This window comes from Malania oleifera, chromosome 12 (genome assembly GCF_029873635.1).
Source record: "Malania oleifera isolate guangnan ecotype guangnan chromosome 12, ASM2987363v1, whole genome shotgun sequence".
In the NCBI taxonomy this organism is placed as follows: Eukaryota; Viridiplantae; Streptophyta; class Magnoliopsida; order Santalales; family Ximeniaceae; genus Malania; species Malania oleifera.
The window spans coordinates 68669069-68691409 of NC_080428.1; the positions used below are offsets into that span (position 1 = coordinate 68669069).

At 38.2% G+C, this 22341-nt stretch overlaps 1 protein-coding gene across 1 annotated transcript; it reads left to right on the forward strand.

Moving 5' to 3' along the window:
- The first annotated feature begins 20288 nt into the window (after nucleotides 1–20288).
- On the forward strand, nucleotides 20289–21620 carry LOC131143991 (uncharacterized). The gene is made up of 2 exons (XM_058092340.1): nucleotides 20289–21395; nucleotides 21546–21620. Exons 1-2 carry the CDS (start codon nucleotides 20289–20291, stop codon nucleotides 21618–21620), a joined length of 1182 nt encoding a protein of 393 aa, XP_057948323.1.
- Nucleotides 21621–22341: the final 721 nt, after the last annotated feature.

Sequence of the window (22341 nt, forward strand, 5' to 3'; positions counted from 1 at the left end):
AGGACTGTTGGGATATTTTCAAGGGAAACCTTCTTAAAGTGTTTTCTTGAATTCTTTGATAATGGAGTGGTAGGAAGGAGTATGAATTCTATTTTTATTACCTTGGTGTCTAAAAAAAATTGTGCAGTCAAAGTTAAGGATTTTAGATCAATTAGCTTAGTCACAAGTGGTTACAAGATTTTGAGTAAGGTGTTATCTAAGAGATTGGCTACTGTTTCTGGAGAATATTACCTCTCTTAGCAAGAGTAATTTTTTAGGTGGTAGACAGATCCTAGATGCTGCCTTGATCGCAAATGAGGTGGTTGAGGATGCTGTTCAGAGAAATAAGAAAGGTCTAGTGCTGAAAGTAGATTTTGAGAAAGCTTATAATAGGGTGAATTGGAGTTTTGGATAAGGTTATGGCTAGAAAAGGTTTTGGTCAAAGGTGGAGGAAATGGATTAGAGGGTGCCTATCTTTTGTAGTCTTCTCTATCTTAGTAAACAATGAGGCTAGGTCTTGGTTTAATGCTCCTAAAGTTCTAAGACAGGGGGATCCTCTCTCCCCTTTTCTATTTACTATTGCTGTGGATGCTTTGAGTAGGGTGATTGAGGGAGGAATTGATTGAGGGTTGGTGAAGGGGTCAAAGTAGGGCATGAGGATTGTATCTTTTTGCACCTTCAGTTGTAGATGATACTATTCTCTTTCTTACATATAGCATGGGTTGCTTCTCTAATTTGCTAACTATCCTACAGGTTTTTGAGAAAGCTTCCTGGTTGAAAATTAACTTTTTTAAGAGTGGTTTGGTGGGCCTTGTCATCAATGTGGACTCTTTTGTTAGGCTTGTGGGTTGTGCTGTTTTGATTTGGACGATTACTTATTTAGGTGTTCCCTTAGGAGGTAATCCTTAATGTTGATTCTTTCTGGGATCTAGTTTTTGAGAGAGTGGCAAAGAGATTGGATGGGTCTAAAGGAGCTTTTTTCACCTTAAATATTACTCTCATCTGCACATGTCTATCCTCCATGCCTTTGTATTATCTTTCTCTTCTAGAATTCCTATGAGATTTGCGTGGAGGCTTGAGAAATTAATGAGAGATTTCTTATAGTCGAGTGGGGGAGAGAGTAATAGAAATCACTTTGTAGGCTAGGAGATTGTGTGCAGGTCTTTTGGGAGGGAGGTTTGGGTCTTGGTAATTTTGTGTTCAAAAACATTTCATTGGTGGGGAAATTGTTATGTTGTCCTTTAGAGCCTATTTCTCTTTGGCTGCACAGCAAATTTGGCCTACCACAAAATGGGTGGGATGCCATGGTTAATATTACTCATGCGGCTCCTGGGAAGTTTATGTCTCAGATTTATGATCATTCCAAAAGTACATGGTGGGTAATGGGGAGTGAATTCGTTTTTGGGAGGATCTTTGGGTTGGGGAGATGCTTTTGGCTATTGCTTTTGCTTGTCTTTATCGAGTCTCTATTCTTCATGATACCCCTATTTCTGATATTTTTTATCTTTTGCAAAGGGTTAGTCTCTCTTGGAATTTCCATTTCGGGAGAAATCTGAATGGCAGAGATATTAATGAGTTGGCTCTTTGAACCAGTTTGCTTGATTCTTTCCATGCTCTTTTGGGGAGTGATGAAAGGGTTTGGAGTTTAGAACCATATGGGAAATTCTGTTGTAAATCTTTTTTCTCCTATATACCCCTTTGGGTAATTCTCTCGTAAATCTTTTTTCTCCTACTGGACTTATGATCCTAATGGGGATCATTTTTTGGTTTGTATTCTTTGATCTGGAAAACTAAAGCTCCCTAAAAAATAAAAAAGTTTTTATTTGGAGAATTGAAGCAAAAGTAAACTAAGGCAGCCTATGGAGGAAGATCAAGAACAGAACAATGTGGAGATGGAGCAGGATCCTAGTGAAGATACTTTATCCAACAGAGCTCTTGTATGTGAATCAAACCTGCTTTCTCTTGGTATAAACATGTAATTAAAATATTCTGCACTGGGGAGGGTGGCCATGTGTAATCAGGTCTCTATGGATGCTTTGATCCTTTTGCTAGAATTGTTAGTGGTTGGTTGGAATTTGACAGTTAACCCTGTAATTAACCAATGCTGGTCTGTGACTCTGTAAACTAGACATTGTTTCTATTTTTTTTGATAACAAACATTGTTTCTAATTTACAACGAAAATGTTAAATCATCAAAATTAAGAAAACTTTGGGTAGCTTAGGGTTTGGTCTTTCCAATGTCTCCCACCTATCCATCATGGGGAAGAGCTCCTCCCTGCTTGGAAGGATTCTGTGGAGTAATTGGAGAGCCTAAACCTTGGCAGGGGAGGGCTTGGGTGTCTAATGGAATTTTCTATGAGATTTGGGGGAAGGATGAATAAATAGAAGGAATGAAGAATTTGTTTAGGAGAGAATTTAAGAGTTGTGCAATAGTTTAAATTCCTTCTTTTGGACAGATTTGGGGTCTAGAGATTCTTGCTTTACTTGCTCCAATGGGGGAGACAGGGATGTTCTCATCTTGGAATGGTGACAGAGCTTTTTGAAGTGAGGAATAGAGATTGAGGTTTCTAGAAGCCAAGTTGTTCCATCTCTGCTTGGTTGGCTTCGATCCTTGCTCAATCCTTGTCCAAATTTTGGTGGGGGGGCTAATGGGGAGAGGAAAGCGTCTTTGTTAGATTTGAAAATATGTGGAAAAAGGAGAATGGAGCTATCTAACAAGTCTAAGGACTAGGCCGTGTTCAAGAAGTTGGGATTTGAAGCCAGTATCATATCCAAGGGAACTAAGGAGATTTTTGGTGTCTTGAGAAACTCATTTGCCGAAGCTAAAGAAGAATTAAGGAAGTTGCAATGATGTAATTATGATGCTGAAGAAAGAGGCAATTGACCCATTCATTGAAGGAAATTTATGCAAAAGATGAGTTCATGTAGGAGACAGAGATCAATCCAGTGGCTTCAGGAAGGAGATAGAATTCAACATTTTTACATGCCGAGGTGGTTGTTAGAAGACTAAATATTAGGATCTATTTCCTTTTAGAAAGAGGATGGGATAAGATTGAAGAGAAGGATATAGTGGCCTGTGTGTTTGGTATCTCCCATATGTGTGAGAATACACGGATGCACACAGCCACACAGTCATACCCATTTTTGTATCTTGATATAGTGTGGGATAGAAAGGTGTTGGGTGGTGGAACTCTTGTCTCTTTTCTGTGCAGGAATTGAGATACTAATAACACAGTTGAATGATGAGCCGCATAAGGATTTGGAAAGGAATGTCTTGTGCAAAGAAATTGTAAATGCAATATAAGAAATAGGGCAAGACAAGCCCCCAAGACCAGATGGCCTCTTGGTAGGTTTAACAGATTATGAGATATTGTGGGAGAAGTTATGATTGGATTAGTCTAGGATTTCTTTGCACAAGGGCTTATGCCTGGAAAAATTTAAACCACACATTCATCACATTAATTCTCAAGAATTATAAGCTTATGAAACTTAAGGATTGATGACCTATTAGCCTGTCTTACATTGTTGACAAGATTAAATCCAAAACAATGACTAATAAATAAGCTGATAGATGTTCTTCTTTGTCTTATTTCTCCATTTAAAAGTGGATTTGTGAGAGGGACACAAATTGCTGATTACTCCTTTTTGACACATGAAATCACCCGTAGTATGAATCAACGGTAAGGAGAGGGAAGAAATGTCCGTTGTCATGAAACTGGACATGAGGCCTATAACAAGGTGGAATAGGACGTATAAGTATGTCGGAAAAAAAACATGGCTTTCCTTGCCGGTTTTGTTCCCTGGGTTATGTTGTGTGTTATCGGTTTTCTTTGTGGTGTTGGTCAATGGGAGCCCATCTCCATCCTCCAAGCCTTATGGGGGCTTAAACAAAATGACTCCATCTCTCCTTATCTTTTTATTATGTGTGCCAAATGTTCTATTTATTGCCATTAAAAAAGCTAGTAATAATGGTCTGTCTGGTGAGGACTTTAGTATGGAGATATAGGAAGGGGTGTACTATGTTCCAAAAGATGAGATTGTGTAGTGGTGTCATCAAGCTTGTTTACAGGTGTTAAGAAAATGTTGTTTGGAAGGGATAAGAGGGGCAGGCAAGCAGTGGCCAGGATCAAAAGCATCCTTAGCAGTTAGGATTAAGAGAACAGAAGTAGAAGTAAGGAAGGCAGATTATGGAGGAAGATCAAGAATAGAACAATGTGGAGATGGAGTAGGATCCTAGTGATGACACTGCCCAGTCAAGCTCTTGTAATTGAACCAACTCTGCTTTCTATTAGTGTTACATGTAATTAAAATAGTCTGCCTTCAAGAAAAAGACGAGGAATGTGGCCACACGTAATAGGGTCCCCATAGATGATCCCAAAACTGTTGGGCCCGCCTCATATGATAAAAGGAGAATGAGGTTGCACATGGTGGTTAGATATGGCAGCAGGTTGCTGCAGCCACTTAAATAAATAATAAATCAAGGGGAGGCAAAGACTTGTTGGTGGTCAGATTTGGTTGTGAGTTGGCACCCACTCCAAGGAAGAAAGATATGGTGACGTTTGTTTTTGCTGCAATGATCTCCTCCCTTTCTCCTATAAAAGGAGTACATCTCCTCCGTTGTAAGATTGATAAACACACACAAAAAAATTTGAGTGAGAGTGAGTGAAGACACAATAAGTGTGAGTGCACTGTGAGTGTATATTAAGGTGAGTGAGTTGAGTGTATTGTAATCCTCCTACTTCTTCACTGTATACCCATATATATATATATATATATAGTGAAGTTACTCCTCTCCCGTGGACGTAGGCTAAATTGGCCGAACCATGTAAATCTTGTGTGTGCTTTGTGTGTGTGTTATTTGATCTTCGGCGGGATTCATATCCTAACAATTGGTATCAGAGCTACTGGTTTACCGCCTTAATGGCAGGTTTTATTGCTATGTATTAATACCGCCTTGATGGCAGGTTTTATTGCTATGTAATACTGCCTTGATGACAAGTTTTATTTTTGTGTATTAATACCACCTTGATGATAGGTTTTATTTTTGTGTATTAATACCGCCTTAATAGCAGGTTTTATTGATGTGTATTGATACCGCCTTCATGGCTGGATCTGTTCTTAATCTTTGAGATTATACTGTAGCAATATTGTTCACAACAGTTGTCCACGTACAGTACCAGAGCATATTAAATGGAGGAAAGTACAAGTCTTGGCAGTAGTTCCATGATCAGACTTACAGAGATAGATTATTCCATCCGGAAGACAATGATGGAAGATTTGTTGTATTGTAAAGATTTGTTCAATCCTATTGAATGCAAAGGGATCATACCAAGTGGAAAAATGAGTCTGATTGGAAGAAGCTCAACAGAAAAGCTGTCAGTGTTATATGACAGTGAGCTGAGCCGAGGGCAATCCGTGATACAGCCAAAGAAATGGATGGCTACAAACTTTGGCAACATTTGGGAGAGATGTACGAGCCAAAGAATGCCAAGAACAAAGCCTTCATGATAAGAAGACTTGTGAATTTAAAATTATGTCATGGACAAAATGTTTCAGATCACTTGGATAAATTCAATGAAATTATTGATAATCTGACAAGCATGGAGTTGACTATTGCAGATGAAATACAAGCATTGGTCTTGCTGAGTTCATTTCCAGATAGCTGGGAGACACTGGTGGTAGCTCTCAGTAATTCAGCACCAGACGGAAAGGTAACCTTGAGTATGGTGAAGGATAGCATCACTAGATAAGGCAAGAGAAGAGCTGAGCAAGACTTGCCCACTCACTCTTAAGGACAAGCGATGGTCACTAAGAGGGGCAAAAGTAGATGTTCTTAAGGTGACAAGAAGAACATAGGCATGTCCAGAAGCAAGTCCAGAGGCAAATCAAAATCAAGAGGTAACTTCACTTGCTTTTATTGTAATAAGCTTAGACATATAAAGAATGACTGTTGGAAATGGAAGACAAAACATACCAGTGAAGACAAGAAAGATGAGGACAAAAGTAGTGCAGCTGTGACTTCTAATGAAGGTGAAACTTACGTGGTGTGCGAGGAAGGATGTGTTAACCTCACTTGCCAAGACACAACATGGACGATTGACTCTACATCATCATTCCATGTAACAGCATGAAGGTACTTCTTCTCATCTTACAAAATTGGTGATTATGGTTTTGTTAAGATGGGAAATGAAGTCAAATGCAAAGTTGCTGGTAAAGGAGATGTGTTGATAGAAACAAATGTTGGATGCAAACTACTACTGAAGAATGTTTGGCATGTACCAGACATTCGCCTTAACCTGATCTCCACAGGTCAACTTGATGACATGGGTTATGAAAGTTATTTTGGTAATGGAGTCTAGAAGCTCAAGAAAGGGAATTTGGTGGTGGCCAAAGGAAAGAAGGATGCTAACTTATACTACATTCAAGCTAAGCAACTCTGTGCAGGAGATGTGAATGCTACAGAACATGAAGTCACCACCGAGTTATGGCACAACAGACTTGGCCACATGAGCGAGAAAGGACTCCAGATTCTTGTAGGGAAAAAGCTCCTTCCAAATTTCTCAGGTAATTCTTTAAAGAATTGTACTCATTGTTTACCTGGTAAACAACATTGAGTTGCATTTCGAAAGAACCCCCCATTTAGGAGAAAGCATATTCTAGATATGGTTTATACTGATGTGTGTTTTATGAATGATAAAAGTATATGTGGATCATTGTATTTTGTAACATTCATTGATGACTACTCTAGAAAAGTGTGGACTTATCCTTTGAAAAGTAAAGACTAGGTGTTAGATATGTTCAAGAAGTTTTAGGCCAATGTTGAAAGACAAAGTGGAAGAAAGCTCAAATGTGTTCGTTCAGGCAATGGTGGTGAATACATTGGGCCATTTGAAGAGCATTGCAGATTCCATGGTATCAAGCTTGAGAAGTCAGTTCCCAAGACTCCTCAACACAACGACACTGCAGAAAGAATGAATAGAACCATCTGTGACACGATTATTTGCATGCTCTCTCATTCAAGACTGCCAAAATCCTTCTGGGGTAGGGCGTTAATGACAGCAATTAACCTCATCAACCTTTCTCCTTTAGTTCCTTTAAGGGGTGACATTCCTAAAAGGATCCAGATTGGGAAAGATGTATCCTATAAACACTTAAAGGTATTTGGTTGTAAAAATTTTGTCCATATTCCTCGGGGTGAAAGGACTAAACTTGATGCAAAGACGAAAGAGTGCGTCTTCATCAGTTATGGTATTGATGAGTTCGGCTACAAATTATGGGATCCAAAGAACAGGAAAGTCATCCGAAGCAGAGATGTGGTGTTCTTTGAAGATAAAACTATTGACGATTGTGAGAAGGCCGATAATCCAAAGCATGCCCTCAGGAATCCAATCAAGATGATTCCAGATTCACCACCATAGCCACAAGAAGAGAATGACAATAACAGGGAAGTTGATGAGAGTTATGAACCAATAGTTGAAGGTGATTAAGAAGCTCCAGTAGCAGAACCCCAAATACGAAGATTCACTCGAGAGCGTCAACCTTCTAGTAGATACTCACCAGATGAGTATGTGTTGCTAATTGACAGGGGAGAGCTAGAATGTTATGAGGATGTCAGGTCGCATGGGCACAAGAATGAGTGGTTAAAGGCTATGCAAGAAGAGATGAAATTCTTGCATGAGAACTACACTTATGATTTGGTAGAATTACCAAAGGGAATGAAAGCACTCAACAACAAATGGGTGTTTAAATTGAAAAATGAAGAAGGAAACTCACAACCAAGGTACAAGGCGCGACTAGTTGTGAAAGGCTTTGATCAAAGAAAAGGCATTGATTTTGAATAGATTTTCTTGCCCGTGGTGAAGATGTCATCTATTTGAGTTGTTCTCGGATTGGCTGTCTGCTTGAATTTGGAGATTGAGCAACTTGATGTAAAGAGTGCATTTCTCCATGGTGATTTGAAAGAAAAAATCTACGTGAAACAACTTGAAGGATTCGAGATCAAAGGAAAAGAACAGTTGGGGTGCAAACTAAGAAAGAGTTTGTATGGCCTCAAGTAGGCACCGAGATAGTGGTACAAGAAGTTCGATTCCTTCATGATGGAGCACGGGTATAAGAGGTTCACATCTGACCATTGTGTTTTTATTAAGAGATTTTCTAGTAATGATTTCATTATTTTTATGCTTTATGTGGATGATATGCTTATTGTTGGTCATGATACTAAGAAGATAGGAAAGTTGAAGAAAGAACTAAGCAAATCCTGTGCAATGAAGGATTTGGGTCCCACAAAATAGATTCTTGGAATGAAGATTTTTTGAGATAAAAAAAATAAAAAGTTGTGGTTATCTTAATAAAAGTATATTGAGAAGGTGTTAGAAAGATTTAACATGAGCAAAGCAAAACCAGTCAGTTGCCCACTTGTAGGACACTTCAAGCTTACTTCCAAGCAATATCCTACAAGTGAAAATGACAAAGAAGAAATGAAGAAAGTGCCTTACTCTTTAGCTGTGGGTAGCTTGATGTACACCATGGTATGCACAAGACCTGATATCGCTCATGTAGTTGGAGTAGTCAGTCGATTCCTTCAACTCCTGGCAAAGAACATTGGGAAGCTGTCAAGTGGATTCTTACGTATCTTAAAGGTACTTCTCATTTATGTTTATGTTTTGGTCATGACAAACCTATGTTGGAAGGTTACACAGATGCAGATATGGCTGGTGACTTTGAATCCAGAAAGTCTACTTCAGGATACCTGATGACATTTTCAAGGGGAGTATTGTCATGACAATCAAAGCTACAAAAATGTGTTGCATTGTCCACTACTGAGGCAGAGCACATCGCCATCACTGAAGCAAGCAAAGAGCTTTTGTGGGTGAAAAAGTTCCTAAAGGAACTTGGCCTTAAGCAACAGAAGTATGTTCTCTACCGTGATAGTCAAAGCGCTATTCATTTCAGTAAGAATTCAAGTTTTCATTCAAAGTCGAAGCATATTGATGTTCGATATCATTGGATTCGTGAAGCGTTGGAGTCCAAGCATTTAAGTATAGAGAAGATCCATATTGATGACAATGCATCAAACATGTTGACTAAGACAACGTCCAAGTCAAAGCTCGAAGTTTGTACAACCACAACAGGTTCGGTGGAATGAGGTTGCACATGGTGGTCACATATGGCAGTAGGTTGCTGCAGCCACTTAAATAAATAAATCAAGGGGAGGCAAAGACTTGCTAGTGATCAGATTTGGTTGTGAGTTGGCACACACTCCAAGGAAGAAAGATATGGTGACGTTTGTTTTTGCTACAATGATCTCCTCCCTTTCTCCTATAAAAGGAGTACATCTCCTCCGTTGTAAGATTGATAGATAGACACAGAAAAATTTGAGTGAGAGTGAGTGAAGACAAAATAAGTGTGAGTACATTGTGAGTGTATATTAAGGTGAGTGAGTTGAGTGTATTGTAATCCTCCTCCTCCTTCACTGTATTAGTGAAGTTACTCCTCTCTCGTGGACGTAGGCTAAATTGGTCGAACCACGTAAATCTTGTGTGTGCTTTGTGTGTGTGTTATTTGATCTTGGGCGGGATTCATATCCCAACAAGAACTGTTTGGGGATTGATTGAATTTGATTGTTAAACATGTGATCAACAATGCTCGTCCCTAAAGTAGGATATTGTTTCTGCTTACAATTGAAAAAATTAAGAAAACTTTGGGTAGCTTATGATTTAGGTCTTTCCAAATGTGTCTCACCTATCCATCAATGGGGAGAGCTCCTTGCTTGAAAGGATCATGTGGAATTTAAGGTCCTAGAGCCTAATTCCTATGTCATTCTTGGGTTATTTGAAGAAAACATTTTTTTTTAGGAATGGTGTGGAAATGTTGGCCGTTGCTTGCCTAAGAGGCAACATGAATGAGTCCGTTTGGTAGTTATTTGAGAGCCTAAACCTTCGCAAGGGGAGGGCTTGTGTATGTTTTGGAGATTTTTGTGAGATTTGGGAGGAGGATGAAAAAAATAGGAAGAATAAAGAACTTGTTAAGGCAGAGAATTTAAGAGTAGCACAACGGTATAAATTCTTTATTTTGGAATATTTTGGATGGATTTATTGTTTAAAGATTCTAGCTCTACTTGGTCCAATAAGAGAGCCAGGAATTAGGGGTGGCAAAACGGATCGAAACCCGATGGGTGAATCGTGATGCGTCCGTCCGGGTTTGGGTTTAATACAAGTTGACCGGTTTACAAACGGGTCAACTTGGACCCGACCCATTTATTAAATGGGTTAGGTAGGTTTGGGTCGAATCACCTAGCGGGTGATGCATTTATGACCCTTTTAAAAATAAAATGGAGTGTTTTTTTTTTGAGATGTTATTTTATATGAAATGTTTAAAAAATTTTAAAAGAAATAAATTATATATTTTAAACGGGTGACCCGTTTATTAAACAGGTTGGGTTTGGGTTTACATAGTAGTCACCTAATAATAAACGGGTCAACCCGAACTTGAACCCGTTTAATCTTGACCCATTTATGATTCGTACGAACCCGTCCTGCTAACCCGTTTTGCCACCCCGACTAGGAATGCTCTCATCTCGGAATTGCGACAGAACCTTTTGCAATGAGGAATAAGGATTTGGGGTTCCTAGAAACCAAGTTGTTCCATCTCTGCTTGGTTGGCCTAGAACATTGCTCAATCCTTGTTCAAATTTTGGAGAGAACCAAATGGTCAGGAAAGAGTCTTTAGATTTGAAAATACATGCAAAAAAGGATACTGAAGTTATCCTACACATCTAAGGACTAGACTGTGGTGAAGAAGTTTGGGCTCATAGCTAGGATTCTACCAAGGGGACTAAGGTGATTTTTAGTGTGTTGAGAAACCAAATTTGCCAAAGCTGAAGAGGAATTAAGGAATCTGCAATCATCTAATTATGATGCTAAAGAAAAGAGGAGGTTGACCCATTGGTTGAGAGAAATTTATGCAAAAGAGGAGTTGATGTGTGGGGACAGAGATCAAGAATCTAGTGGCTTTAGGAAGGGGTTATAATTAAGATTTTTCCATGCCAAGTGGTTATTAGAAGGCATACTATTAGGATCTGTGTACTTTTGGAAGGAGGATGGGACCTAGATTGCAGAGAAGGTCATGGTTGCCCGTGTGTTGGGCATCTCCTATATGTCTGAGACTACACATGCACACAACCTTACATGTTTTTGTATCTTGATACAGTGTGGGCATAGAAAGGTGTATTCTGGTGGAACTCTTGTCTCTTTTCTGTGCATGAATTGAGAAACCAATAACATAGATGAATGATGTGAAGAGTAGGGATTTGAAAAGGAATGTCTTGTGCAATGAAATTGTAAATGAAATTAAACAAATGGGACTAGACAAACCCGCAGGCCCCAATGGCTTTCCAGTAGGTTTCTTTCATAGATTTCAGTATATTGTGGGAGAAGATATGATTGCATTACTAGTTCTTTGCACAAGGGGTTATGCCAGTGAATTCAAGCAACACATTCATCACATTAATTCCCAGGAAAACTAAGCTTACAAACTTAAGGATTGATGACCTATTAGCCATTCTAACATTGTTTACAAGATTAAATCCAAAATCATGACTAATAAGCTGATAAGACTAGTCCTTTTTTTTTTTTTTTCTTTTTTTATCTTTTATTTTTTATTTTTAAAAATTCCTCCTTTTAAAAGTGTGTTTGTTTTAGGGAGGAAAATTTCTGCTTACTTTGCGTTGGCATGTGAAATCATCCTTAGTATGAATCAAACGTAAGGGGAGGGAAGACATGTCTAGTTGTCATGCTCCTTTGTGATCAGTTGGTCACAGATTTGAGTTGAAGGAAACAGTCCCTTAGCATAAAAGGAGGGGTAACGCTGCGTACACCACCCCCTCCCCCGTCCCCCCCCCCCCCAACCCAACCCTTGCAAAGTGGGGAGTTTTAGCCGAGGGCACCCTTTTATAAGTGTGTTGGAAACATGGGTTTCCTTGCAGGTTTCGTTAATTGGGTTATGTTATGTGTTTCCAATTTCCTTTATGATGTTGGTCAATGGGAGTCCATCTTCACCCTTCAAGATTTAGGGGGACGGCCTTATCTCTCCTTATTTTTTTATTCTGCCTGCCAAATATTTTATCTATTGCAATTTAAAATGCTGCCAACAATGGTTTGTCTAAAGGCATCCGGATGGCTCAAAGATCTCCACCCATTTTTTCAACCTCTTTTTGTTGGTGATTGATTTCTTCATAAAGATGAAGGTGAAAACATTTGCTTGGAATACTGTTCCAATCTTAAATAATTATTGTGAGCCATTTGACCATCTAGTCAATTGAGAAACCTACATTCTAGGATGTATTTAGTGGGAGCGTAAGTCAGACATTGAGAGATTCTCTCCAATATTTAATTGGGGCCACAATTGGGAGGGTTATGAAGTGGGGAGAAGATTACTGTGAGCATGATAATGATTCCAAATTCTTTATTTATTTTTTATTTTTGTAATATTCATGAAAGATGTATTAATTAGAAATTTTATATGAACAAAGTGTCGTTAAAGAAGTATTTATTTTGATATTATTAGTAGTTTGGTATTTATTTTCTATACAACAACAACAAAACCAAGCCTTAGTCCCACTAAGTGGGGTCGGCTATATGAATCATTTTCCGCCAATTTATGCAATCATGGACCATTTCTTTTGATAGATTCAAAGACATTAAATCCTTACTCACTATCTCCTCCCAAGTTATTTTAGGTCTACCCCTACCCCTTCTACTGCCCCTCACAGTAACTAAGTCACTCTTCCTCACAGGTGCACTATAAGGCCTACGTTGCAAGTGTCCATACCATCTGAGTCGTCCTTCCCTTATCTTATCTTCTATAGGAGCTACACCTAACTTACCACGAATATGTTCATTCCTTAATTTATCTTTTAATGTTATACCACTCATCCATCTAAGCATCCTCATCTCGGCAACTTTTACTTTTTGGATATTATGTTTCTTCGTCGCCCAACATTCTGATCCATATAGCATAGTTGGTCTTATAGCTGTCCTATAAAACTTCCCTTTCAATTTTAAGGGTATTCTACGATCACATAGAACACTTGAAGAACTTCTCCATTTTACCCAACCTGCTTTAACTCTATGCATTACATCATCTTCAATTTCTCCTTCAGCTTGCATAATAGATCCAAGGTATCGAAATCTACAAGTACTATTTATTTCTTCATCATCAAGTTTAACTTTGTCTCCAATATTCCTCCTATCATTACTAAAATTACATTTCATATATTCTGTTTTATTTCTACTTATCTTAAAGCCTCTAGATTCCAAAGCTTCTCTCCATAATTCTAACTCAGCCTCTACTCCATCCCTAGTTTCGTCAATTAATACAATATCATCTGCAAACAACATACACCATGGAACCTCCTTTTGAATACTCTTAGTCAATTGGTCCATCACTAAAGCAAAAAGATAAGGACTCAAAGCAGATCCTTGATGTACACCTATGGTAATTGGAAATTCTCTAGTTTCTCCATCTATAGTCTTTGCACTAGTCATTACTCCATCGTACATATCCTTAATGACATCGGTATACCTACAACATACACCTTTTTTTCTAAAACCCACCATAAAACTTCCCTAGGTATCCTATCATATGCTTTCTCAAGGTCAATAAATATCATATGCAAGTCCCTCTTCTTTTCCTAAACTTTTCCATTAATCTTCTTAAAAGATAAATAGCTTCCGTGGTAGATCTCTCAGGCATAAAACCAAATTGATTTTCTGAGATCTTCGTTTCTAACCTTAATCTTTGTTCAACTACTCTTTCCCATAGTTTCATCGTATGACTCATAAGTTTAATTCCACGATAGTTATTACAATTTTGAATATCTCCTTTATTTTTGTATATAGGTATTAAAGTGCTTTTCCTCCATTCATCTGGCATTTTCTTAGTTTTTACAATTGTATTAAATAAATTAGTTAACCATATAATTCCGTTATCACCCAAGCATTTCCAAACTTCAATTGGGATGTTATCTGGTCCCATAGCTTTCTCATTTTTCATCTTTTTTAGTGCAAACTTAACTTCGTTAACTCTAATTTTTCGAATAAATCTTATATTTTTAGTCTTTTCCTCACTTGACAATTCTAAATTTAAGCCTTCTATTTGGTTTTCATTAAACAACTTACTAAAGTAACTTCGCCATCTTTCTTTAATATCTTCGTCCTTAACCAAGACAATATCATCCTCACTTTTTATCCATCTTTCTTTAATATCTTCGTCCTTAACCAAGACAATATCATCCTCACTTTTTATACATTTTACATTTTCTAAGTCCTTGTTCTTCCTTTCTCTAGCTTTAGTAAGTTTAAATATATCTCTTTCCCCTTCTTTTGTACCTAATCTATCATACAAACTATTAAATGATCTATATTTAGCTTCACTAACGGCCCTTTTTGTATCTTTTCTTGCCTCCTTATATTTTTCAAAGTTATCGTTGTTTCTACATTTTTGCCACGTTTTATACCAAATTCTTTTTGTCTTTATGATGTTTTGTACATCTTTATCCCACCACCAACTTTCTTTGCTATTTGAGAATCTTCCCCTTGATTCGCCTAAAATCTCTTTTGCTATCTTTTTAATAGAGTTAGCTAATCTATTCCAAAGAGTATTTGAATCTATCCCATCCTCTAAGGTCCAATCCCCATCTTTGATCATTTTATCTTTAAATTTTATTATATTTTCTCCTTTTAGGTTCCACCATCTAGTTCTCCTACACTGGTTTATTTTATCATTTTTCTTCCATTTTTTAATGCATATATCTAACACTAAGACTCTATGTTGTGTGGTTAGACTTTCACCTGGAATAACTTTACAATCCTTGCATGATACACGATCTACCCTCCTAGTTAAAAAAAAATCTATTTGACTTCTATTTTGTCCACTTTTAAAGGTTATTAAGTGTTCTTCTCTCTTCTTAAAGCAAGTATTCATTATACTAAAATCATATGACATAGCAAAGTCTAAGATCATCTCCCCAGACTCATTTTTGTCTCCATATCCATATCCTCTATGTATCATTTCATAATTTTTATTATCTCTTCCAACGTGTCCATTCAGATCTCCTCCTATAAATATTTTCTCAGTCCCTGGTATGCCTTGTATAATACTATCCATATCTTCCCAAAATTGTCTCTTAAGATTTTCTGCTAAGCCAACTTGAGGAGCATGAGCACTAATGATATTTATTGTCTCTTGTCCTAATACCATTTTGATTTTTATAATTCTGTCCCTTACTCTAATTACATCCACAACGCTATCTTTTAAGTTTTTGTCTATAATAATGCCTACTCCATTCTTATGTTTTTCTTTTCCAGTGTACCAAAGTTTAAAACCTGATTTATCGATTTCTCTAGCTTTCTCCCCCACCCACTTAGTTTCTTGAAGGCAAATTATATTAATTCTTCTTCTAATCATTGTATCCACAATTTCCATGCTTTTACCCGTAAGTGTCCCTATATTCCAAGTTGCTTATCTAATCTTAGTTTCCTGAACTAACGTCTTTACTTGCCCACGTCTAGAATGATGCAGGACCCCTCGCATATTTGACATCGTACCCGGGCGCCGACACGGCGCGTCGCTTCGGGGCGATGACCTAGCCCACCCTCGCCCACTTTTCGCTACACCCGGGTGGTTCAAGTGCAACGCGTCGCTCGTAGGGGACGCCCTAGCAAATATTCGGTAAGGATTCATATCATAGTGATCTGACAAATTTTGCACTGGCTGTCAGCTACCTAATGCAACCCTCCTCCTTAACCCGGGCTTGGGACTGGCTGTGTGTGAAAAAATTAGGACATTTAAGTGCATCACAGGTGGGGTTGTATTTATTTTCTATATTGTTCAAATTTCTCTTTTTCTTTTTTAGTTTTTGTCTTCTTCAAGTTGTTAATACTTATATATATATATTTTATGATAGTTCTATTGTTATCATATTGTAATTTTAAACATAAGCTTTAAAATTACAATATGATAACAATAGAACTATCATAAAAGCTTATGTTTTACAATATTTGTCTTAAGTTCATTATATTTTTCTAATTGATAGTTTTTTTCTTATATTGTAATTTTAGAGCATATGTTAAACCATATTGGTCTAAATTTATTAGATTTTTATTACTTTATAAAATAACAGAATTTAAAAAAAAAATTGTATGTTTTATGTTCCTAATAGATTGATGGAATATATCATTTTACAAGCTTACATATTTTGTTTTATTAATTTATTTATCAGTTGTATAACTAATGAGAAGTGAAAAAATATAAATTTTTTGGTCAAAAACAGTTTTAAAACCAATGTAAAATTTATTCCCTCACTAAACAATGTTTATAAGTTGAACTAAGGATTCAAAAGGGCTTAAAAAAACACAAATATGCGATGTGTGAGCTTGGAAAAAAATTCATAAACATTACATTTGTGTGCTGCTGCTTAGGGTTTGCTATTGCTCGAGGTAGATCCAAAAGGATCTCCTTCAATTCATTATGGACAGGCTTTGGAACGTAGTGTAAAGGTGGATGATTTCTTGTTGCCTGTAGGGAAGGAGATTTTGGTCTACTTTGTTATTTCGACTATCCCTATTTATACTATATCTTGTTTTACGATTCCTAAAAATGCTTTTGAAAAGAATTATGGAGCTATTAGCTACATGTTTTTGGTATGTACGAATGGAGTGGAATCAAATTTATCACTTGATGTCATCATGCTCACGGCTAATCATTCAAATTTTCTTTCCATTTCATTTTCTACCCTTTCATTCTGCAAACCAAACATGACATATGAGTTTTTGGTGAGAGGGGTTTCTGATAAGAAGCACATTCATTAGATTACCTTGGGTAAGTTCACATTACACAAAGCCAAAGAGGGAAGGGGTTTTAGGTTTCTGTGATATGGATGCCTACAATCTGGCCTTGGATGCTTGGGAAGGCTATAGAGGATTCTGCAGAACTTCGAGTCCCTCATGTGCAGAGCTTGTATTATAAGACCTACGTATATGACCAGCCCTGACTCTGATAGTAAATAATCCCGTGTTTTGTGGATGGATCTTGGAGACCAGCTATTGCTTTTGCGATGGCTGCATTTTTCATCTATTCTGTCGCGTGAGAGGATGTGTTCCTGAGTGGAATTTTAGAGGCTTGCTGGATCAGTCATCATGGTTGAAGGTATAGGAGTTTTGTACTTTTGGTTGGCTTGCAGCTAGCAGTGTTTCTAGGCACCAGTAATGTTAACCTTTTCTCGAATTCTCAGGTGTCTTCCGTATACATTCTTCAATTGAAGCCATCTCTCTCTCTCTCTCATGCATCTGAAATTTCTAAATTCAATAATTCTCTTTGCCTTACTCTAATTGTTGATTCAACTCTTTCTTCTTTGTTGTCTGGTTGGTTCTAATCTAGACACCTCTGTTTACCCCAAGAGAAGAATATAAAAACGTGATGGTGCTTATTTGTGATTCCCTTCCTCGCTTGTCTGTGGCTGTGTTGTCCGAGTAACCCATGCACTCATTTTGCTCTGACTCTTCCTTCAGTTTCTACATTTTGTCCTTGTTATTAATGAATCTAATGAAGCGAGAGACTTTTGGTGGCTGTTCTGGAGCCCAAGAGATGGTAAACAGTTCTCTTCAAGATTATTATTATTATTCAGTTGTTGTGTTGGGATAACATACAAAAGAATCTCAAGGTTTGGTCAAGTGGGCAAATAAACTGACCATTTAAAAACCAAATACGATCCATAGATGTGATTATGTAAATAATAATAATTCACAATTTTTTCATCAAGGACTTTATTTTTTGGATTATTTGAGCATTCTCAATGACTTTTGATGTGTCTGTTTCTCTTTCCCTCTCATTATGATACTATTTTATAGGTTTTGTTGTCTGGTTATTGCATTTCATGGAGGTATTAAATCCCCCCACCCTGCCCCACAAAAAAAAGAGAAGAAAAAAGTAAATCAAGGAAATTCAAGCTTGTTTTGACTCTAGTTTTGTATTTTTGGGGCTACTCTTGGGATGTTAAAGCGAGGACTTACTAGAAAAAATTGTTAACGTTGCTTCAAATTGGAGTAAGCGTCACATTGGACATTGAGCACTAGCAATGTAGATTAAAGGATGCTTGAAAGATTATTTTAGGGTGTGTTTGCTTCACATGTTGGGGTCTTGTAGGATACTGTTGAGCTGATTAATATTGAACTAAATTGAATATGATTTATTATTTTATCTTTGGTTTGATTTCCCGTCTATGAGGACATGATCGAAAATATATATATTTCTTTTTCGTTTTTATACCAACAAAATGGCTTAGTCTGAATAGGTTTTTTTTTTTTAATAATTTTTTTTTTTTAGGATCTAACATCATACGTTTTCATATTGCGTCAAACATAAATTACAAAACTACCCAATAAGTCTAGTCTCTTGGCCCGCGAAACAAATCCGCTTACCTAACAAAGAAACGATAAAAATAAAATAAAATCTAATAGTCTAATGTGCATGAGTATTGCTTTACATTTTCCACATTGAATTTCATATAATTGACTCATTTAATAAAACATAAGCTTTCTATCACGAAAAAAGAAAAAGATGAATGATGCTTAAGCCTTGATTATAGCTGTTATTGTATTTTATTATTGTTCGGAAAGTAACATTATCTTTTATTATCTTAGGAGGATTCCTTTATTCTTCTTGTTTATGCATTCCTTCTTATTGAATAATATTTCTTCTTCTTCTATTTAAAAAAGAAAATCTTATTTTGTACCAATTTATGGGGCTGGCATGATTATGGTGGCCCAGATTGAGACAAGCCATGAGGATGGATCCCCTGAACTTAAAAGCAGTTTTTGATTTTAACCGCAATCTGCAGAACACTATGTTCTAATATATGTATGAGTGTTGAGATACTTTTATCATCAAATGAGTAGTTTCTAATTCTTTATAAGTTGAAGTTTTTAGCATTTAGCATGCATGATGATGATACATGTGAACAAACCAACACCTCCGAGTCTTGCTTTCAAATGAGGAAATCAATAGTGGGTATTTGTTCATCAACTACTATGTTCTTTGCACTAGTCATGCGTGTAATATTTTATTTAAATTTTGTATCAAGTTTACTTATAATTGCTTTTTGCTTCTATTTTCAGCATTTGCTCTCTAACTCATAATGAATTATTACAAATATGGTCAAATAAGAATAAATTTTTTATTGGAGTATAAATTTTATATTGACATTTTATAGTGTTAAAAAATGGACACAAACTGTTATAGATAGTTATATATATATAAATATGTTATGAGTTAATATAATATTATTTTTATGTTATTAGTTTTATTATTCAATCAATGCTTGCATAGATAATTTTAAGAAATAAAATATATGCACAAAAGTGAGAGAATCTGGTTTTTATATTGATGTGCCCAAAATAAATTAGCCCAATAAGAGCAAGACGCCTAGCCCATGCCCCCCCCCCCCCGGCGGGGAAGTCAAATAATTCGACAAGAACAATCAACTCCAACTCGATGAAGAGGAGGAGAGATCTACGCCAGCGGCTTAAATGACTGAGTGATGTGCGCCAACACTTTATGACCTGAGAGCAATTTAAGCCTTGTGCAATAAAGACAGATCACCCAGAGGGTCAACCCTAACTCCTATAAGAAGGGAGGCAAGGAAGAGGCGAATGTAAGTCATTCAACTTATTCTACTGTTGTATTCAGCCTCTTTAAAAACATTTCTCTTACTTAGGCATCAGAGTGATCCCCTAGAGTACATCCCGGGTCCTCCAAGCCTTTCTTCTCTTCCTTTTTCAGGTCAACGAAAGTCGAAGGTGTAACCCTGCTAATTTTCTCCCGCAACAATTGGCGCCGTCTGTGGGAACTTGCTTTTAAGAGGCGATCATATCTTACTCTTGACTTTCGACATTCAAGCAATGCCGACCTCATACAATTCTACCTCCATCCTTGCTACGAGAAAAGAATTGTCACAGTCCGTCCACTCCACACCCGCAGAACCATTGGGTGTCAGTAGGAAGGAATTCCTCGCTTTCCAAAAGGAAATGAAGGATATGCTTAACCAACTCTTACAGCAAAAGAGTCAGGAAGGGCATGTCCTCCACCAATGGCAAGAGAGCCTCAGTGTAGACAAGAAAGCTGACAAACCAGCGAAAAACAAGGAAAAAATCTACCTCAACAAGAAAATAGAGGATGCAAACAGCATAGATGTCAATCAACAAAGATCCACGGAGCTTGAAGAAAAGATAAAGAAAATAAATCACATAGAAAAGATGATGAAAGAGGGCAGAACCAAACCCTACTACGGGGAAGCGTCCCTGAGGTCCTCAAAGCCACCATTCAATAAAGAAATCATGGAGGCTCCACTGCCAAGTAGATTCAAGATGCTCACCTTTGAAAGGTACGAGGGTCTAAATAACCCAATTGATCATCTGGATACCTTCAAGATGGTGATGCAGTTGCAAGGGGCTCCAGACGCCATCATGTGCCGAGCTTTTGCAACAACCCTTAAGGGTACTGCCAGAGACTGGTACCGAACTCTACGACCCGGATCAATTGGTTCCTTCTCAGAGATGGAACAACTATTCACCGGCCACTTCCTTAGTGGCCGAAGAATTGCTAAAACAATGGGCCATCTCATGAGTATGGCGCAAGGAGAGCAGGAGACTCTAAAGAAATTCATGCACCGCTTCAACACGACAACCCTAGAAATCCGCAACCTAGACATGGGGGTGGCTTTAGCATCCTTGACAACGGCTCTCCAGCCTAGAAGCTTCTTATACTCTCTAGGGAAAAAATCGCTGGTGGATATGGGGGAGCTGATGGCTCAAGCACAAAAATACATCAACTTGGAGGAGATGATGGATACAAGAGGAAGTCGCATAGAGCGGAAAAGGAAAAGTAGTAGCAGGGAGACGGGAGAATCCTATAGATCCGCGAAAAGATACGAGACTAGTGCACTACACACCAGCCTAAAGATAAGAGGACAACCCAACAAGTTCTCTACCTACACACCCCTGAATGTACCGCGCTCTGAATTATTGATGCAGATCAGAAAGAAGGACTATGTCTCGTGGCCTGAACCCATGCGAACGCCTCTTCACAAGCGAAACATGTCCAAGTTCTGCGCATTCCATAGGGATCATGGTCACGACATAGAGGAATGCATTCAGTTGAAGAAAGAAATCGAAGCCCTAATAAGAAATGGATACCTGTCAAAGTTTATAAAGGAAAAAGATCCACAAAGGGAACCTCTCGGGCAAAGGAGGCCTTGCGCAAAAGAGAAAGAAGTGCAGGTCATAGGGGAAATTGCGGTGATCTTCGGAGGATCCGCTAGCGGAGGAGATAGTGGGGGTGCTCGCAAAAGATATGCTAAACAGGTGCTCTCGATGGAGAAGGGGGAAACCAGTAGCAAATGAAGCAAAAAAAGACGACGTCGTAACCTTCGACATCGGAGACGAAGAAGGGGTACAACAGCCACATGATGTCGCACTGGTGCTCTCCCTGCTGGTTGCGAGTTATAAAGTCAGACGCGTGTTGATAGACAAAGGGAGCTCAGCAAACGTCATGTTCTGGTTGGTCCTGGTCGGAATGAAAATCAATAAGTAATGACTCAAACCAGTCTTAACTCCTCTGGTCGGATTCGGGGGAGACGTTGTTCATCCCTTGGGTACAATCACGGTGCCAGTGACAATGGGGACGACCCCACAGCAAGTTACTACGCTGACAGAGTTCCTTGTGGTTGACTGACCTTCAGTGTACAAAATATCATATTGGGTCGCCCTTTGCTTAATGCGGTTCGGGCTGTAACCTCAACATACCACATCAAAATCAAATTCCCTACACCACACGGGACAGGGTTTGTCAAAGGAGATCAAGCAACTGCTCGGAGCTGCTACGTAATGACTTTGAAAGGAAAGATGGAGGCAAGAGAAACCCTAACGGTGGAGGACCTAGAAGTAAGGGGCGAGTATCCTCAAATCAGTACAGTGGAAGAAGACATCATGCACATACCCCTAAGGGCCACCAGGAGAGAAGTGTGCAGATCGAAAATCACTTGCCCGACACCTTGAAAGCAGAGCTAAGTGAACTGTTGAACGAATTCATTGATGTGTTCGCCTGGTCAGCCGCAGACATGCCATACATTGATCCTGCAGTCATGGAGCATAGACTGCAGATCGACCCCAATCACTGACCTGTGAAACAGAAAAAAAGGAGTTTCGCAATGGAGCGAATTAAGATAATCGACGAGGAAGTGACGAAGCTGGTGCAAGCCAACTTCGTCAGGGAGGTAGACTACCCGGAGTGGCTGAGCAACGTGGTTCT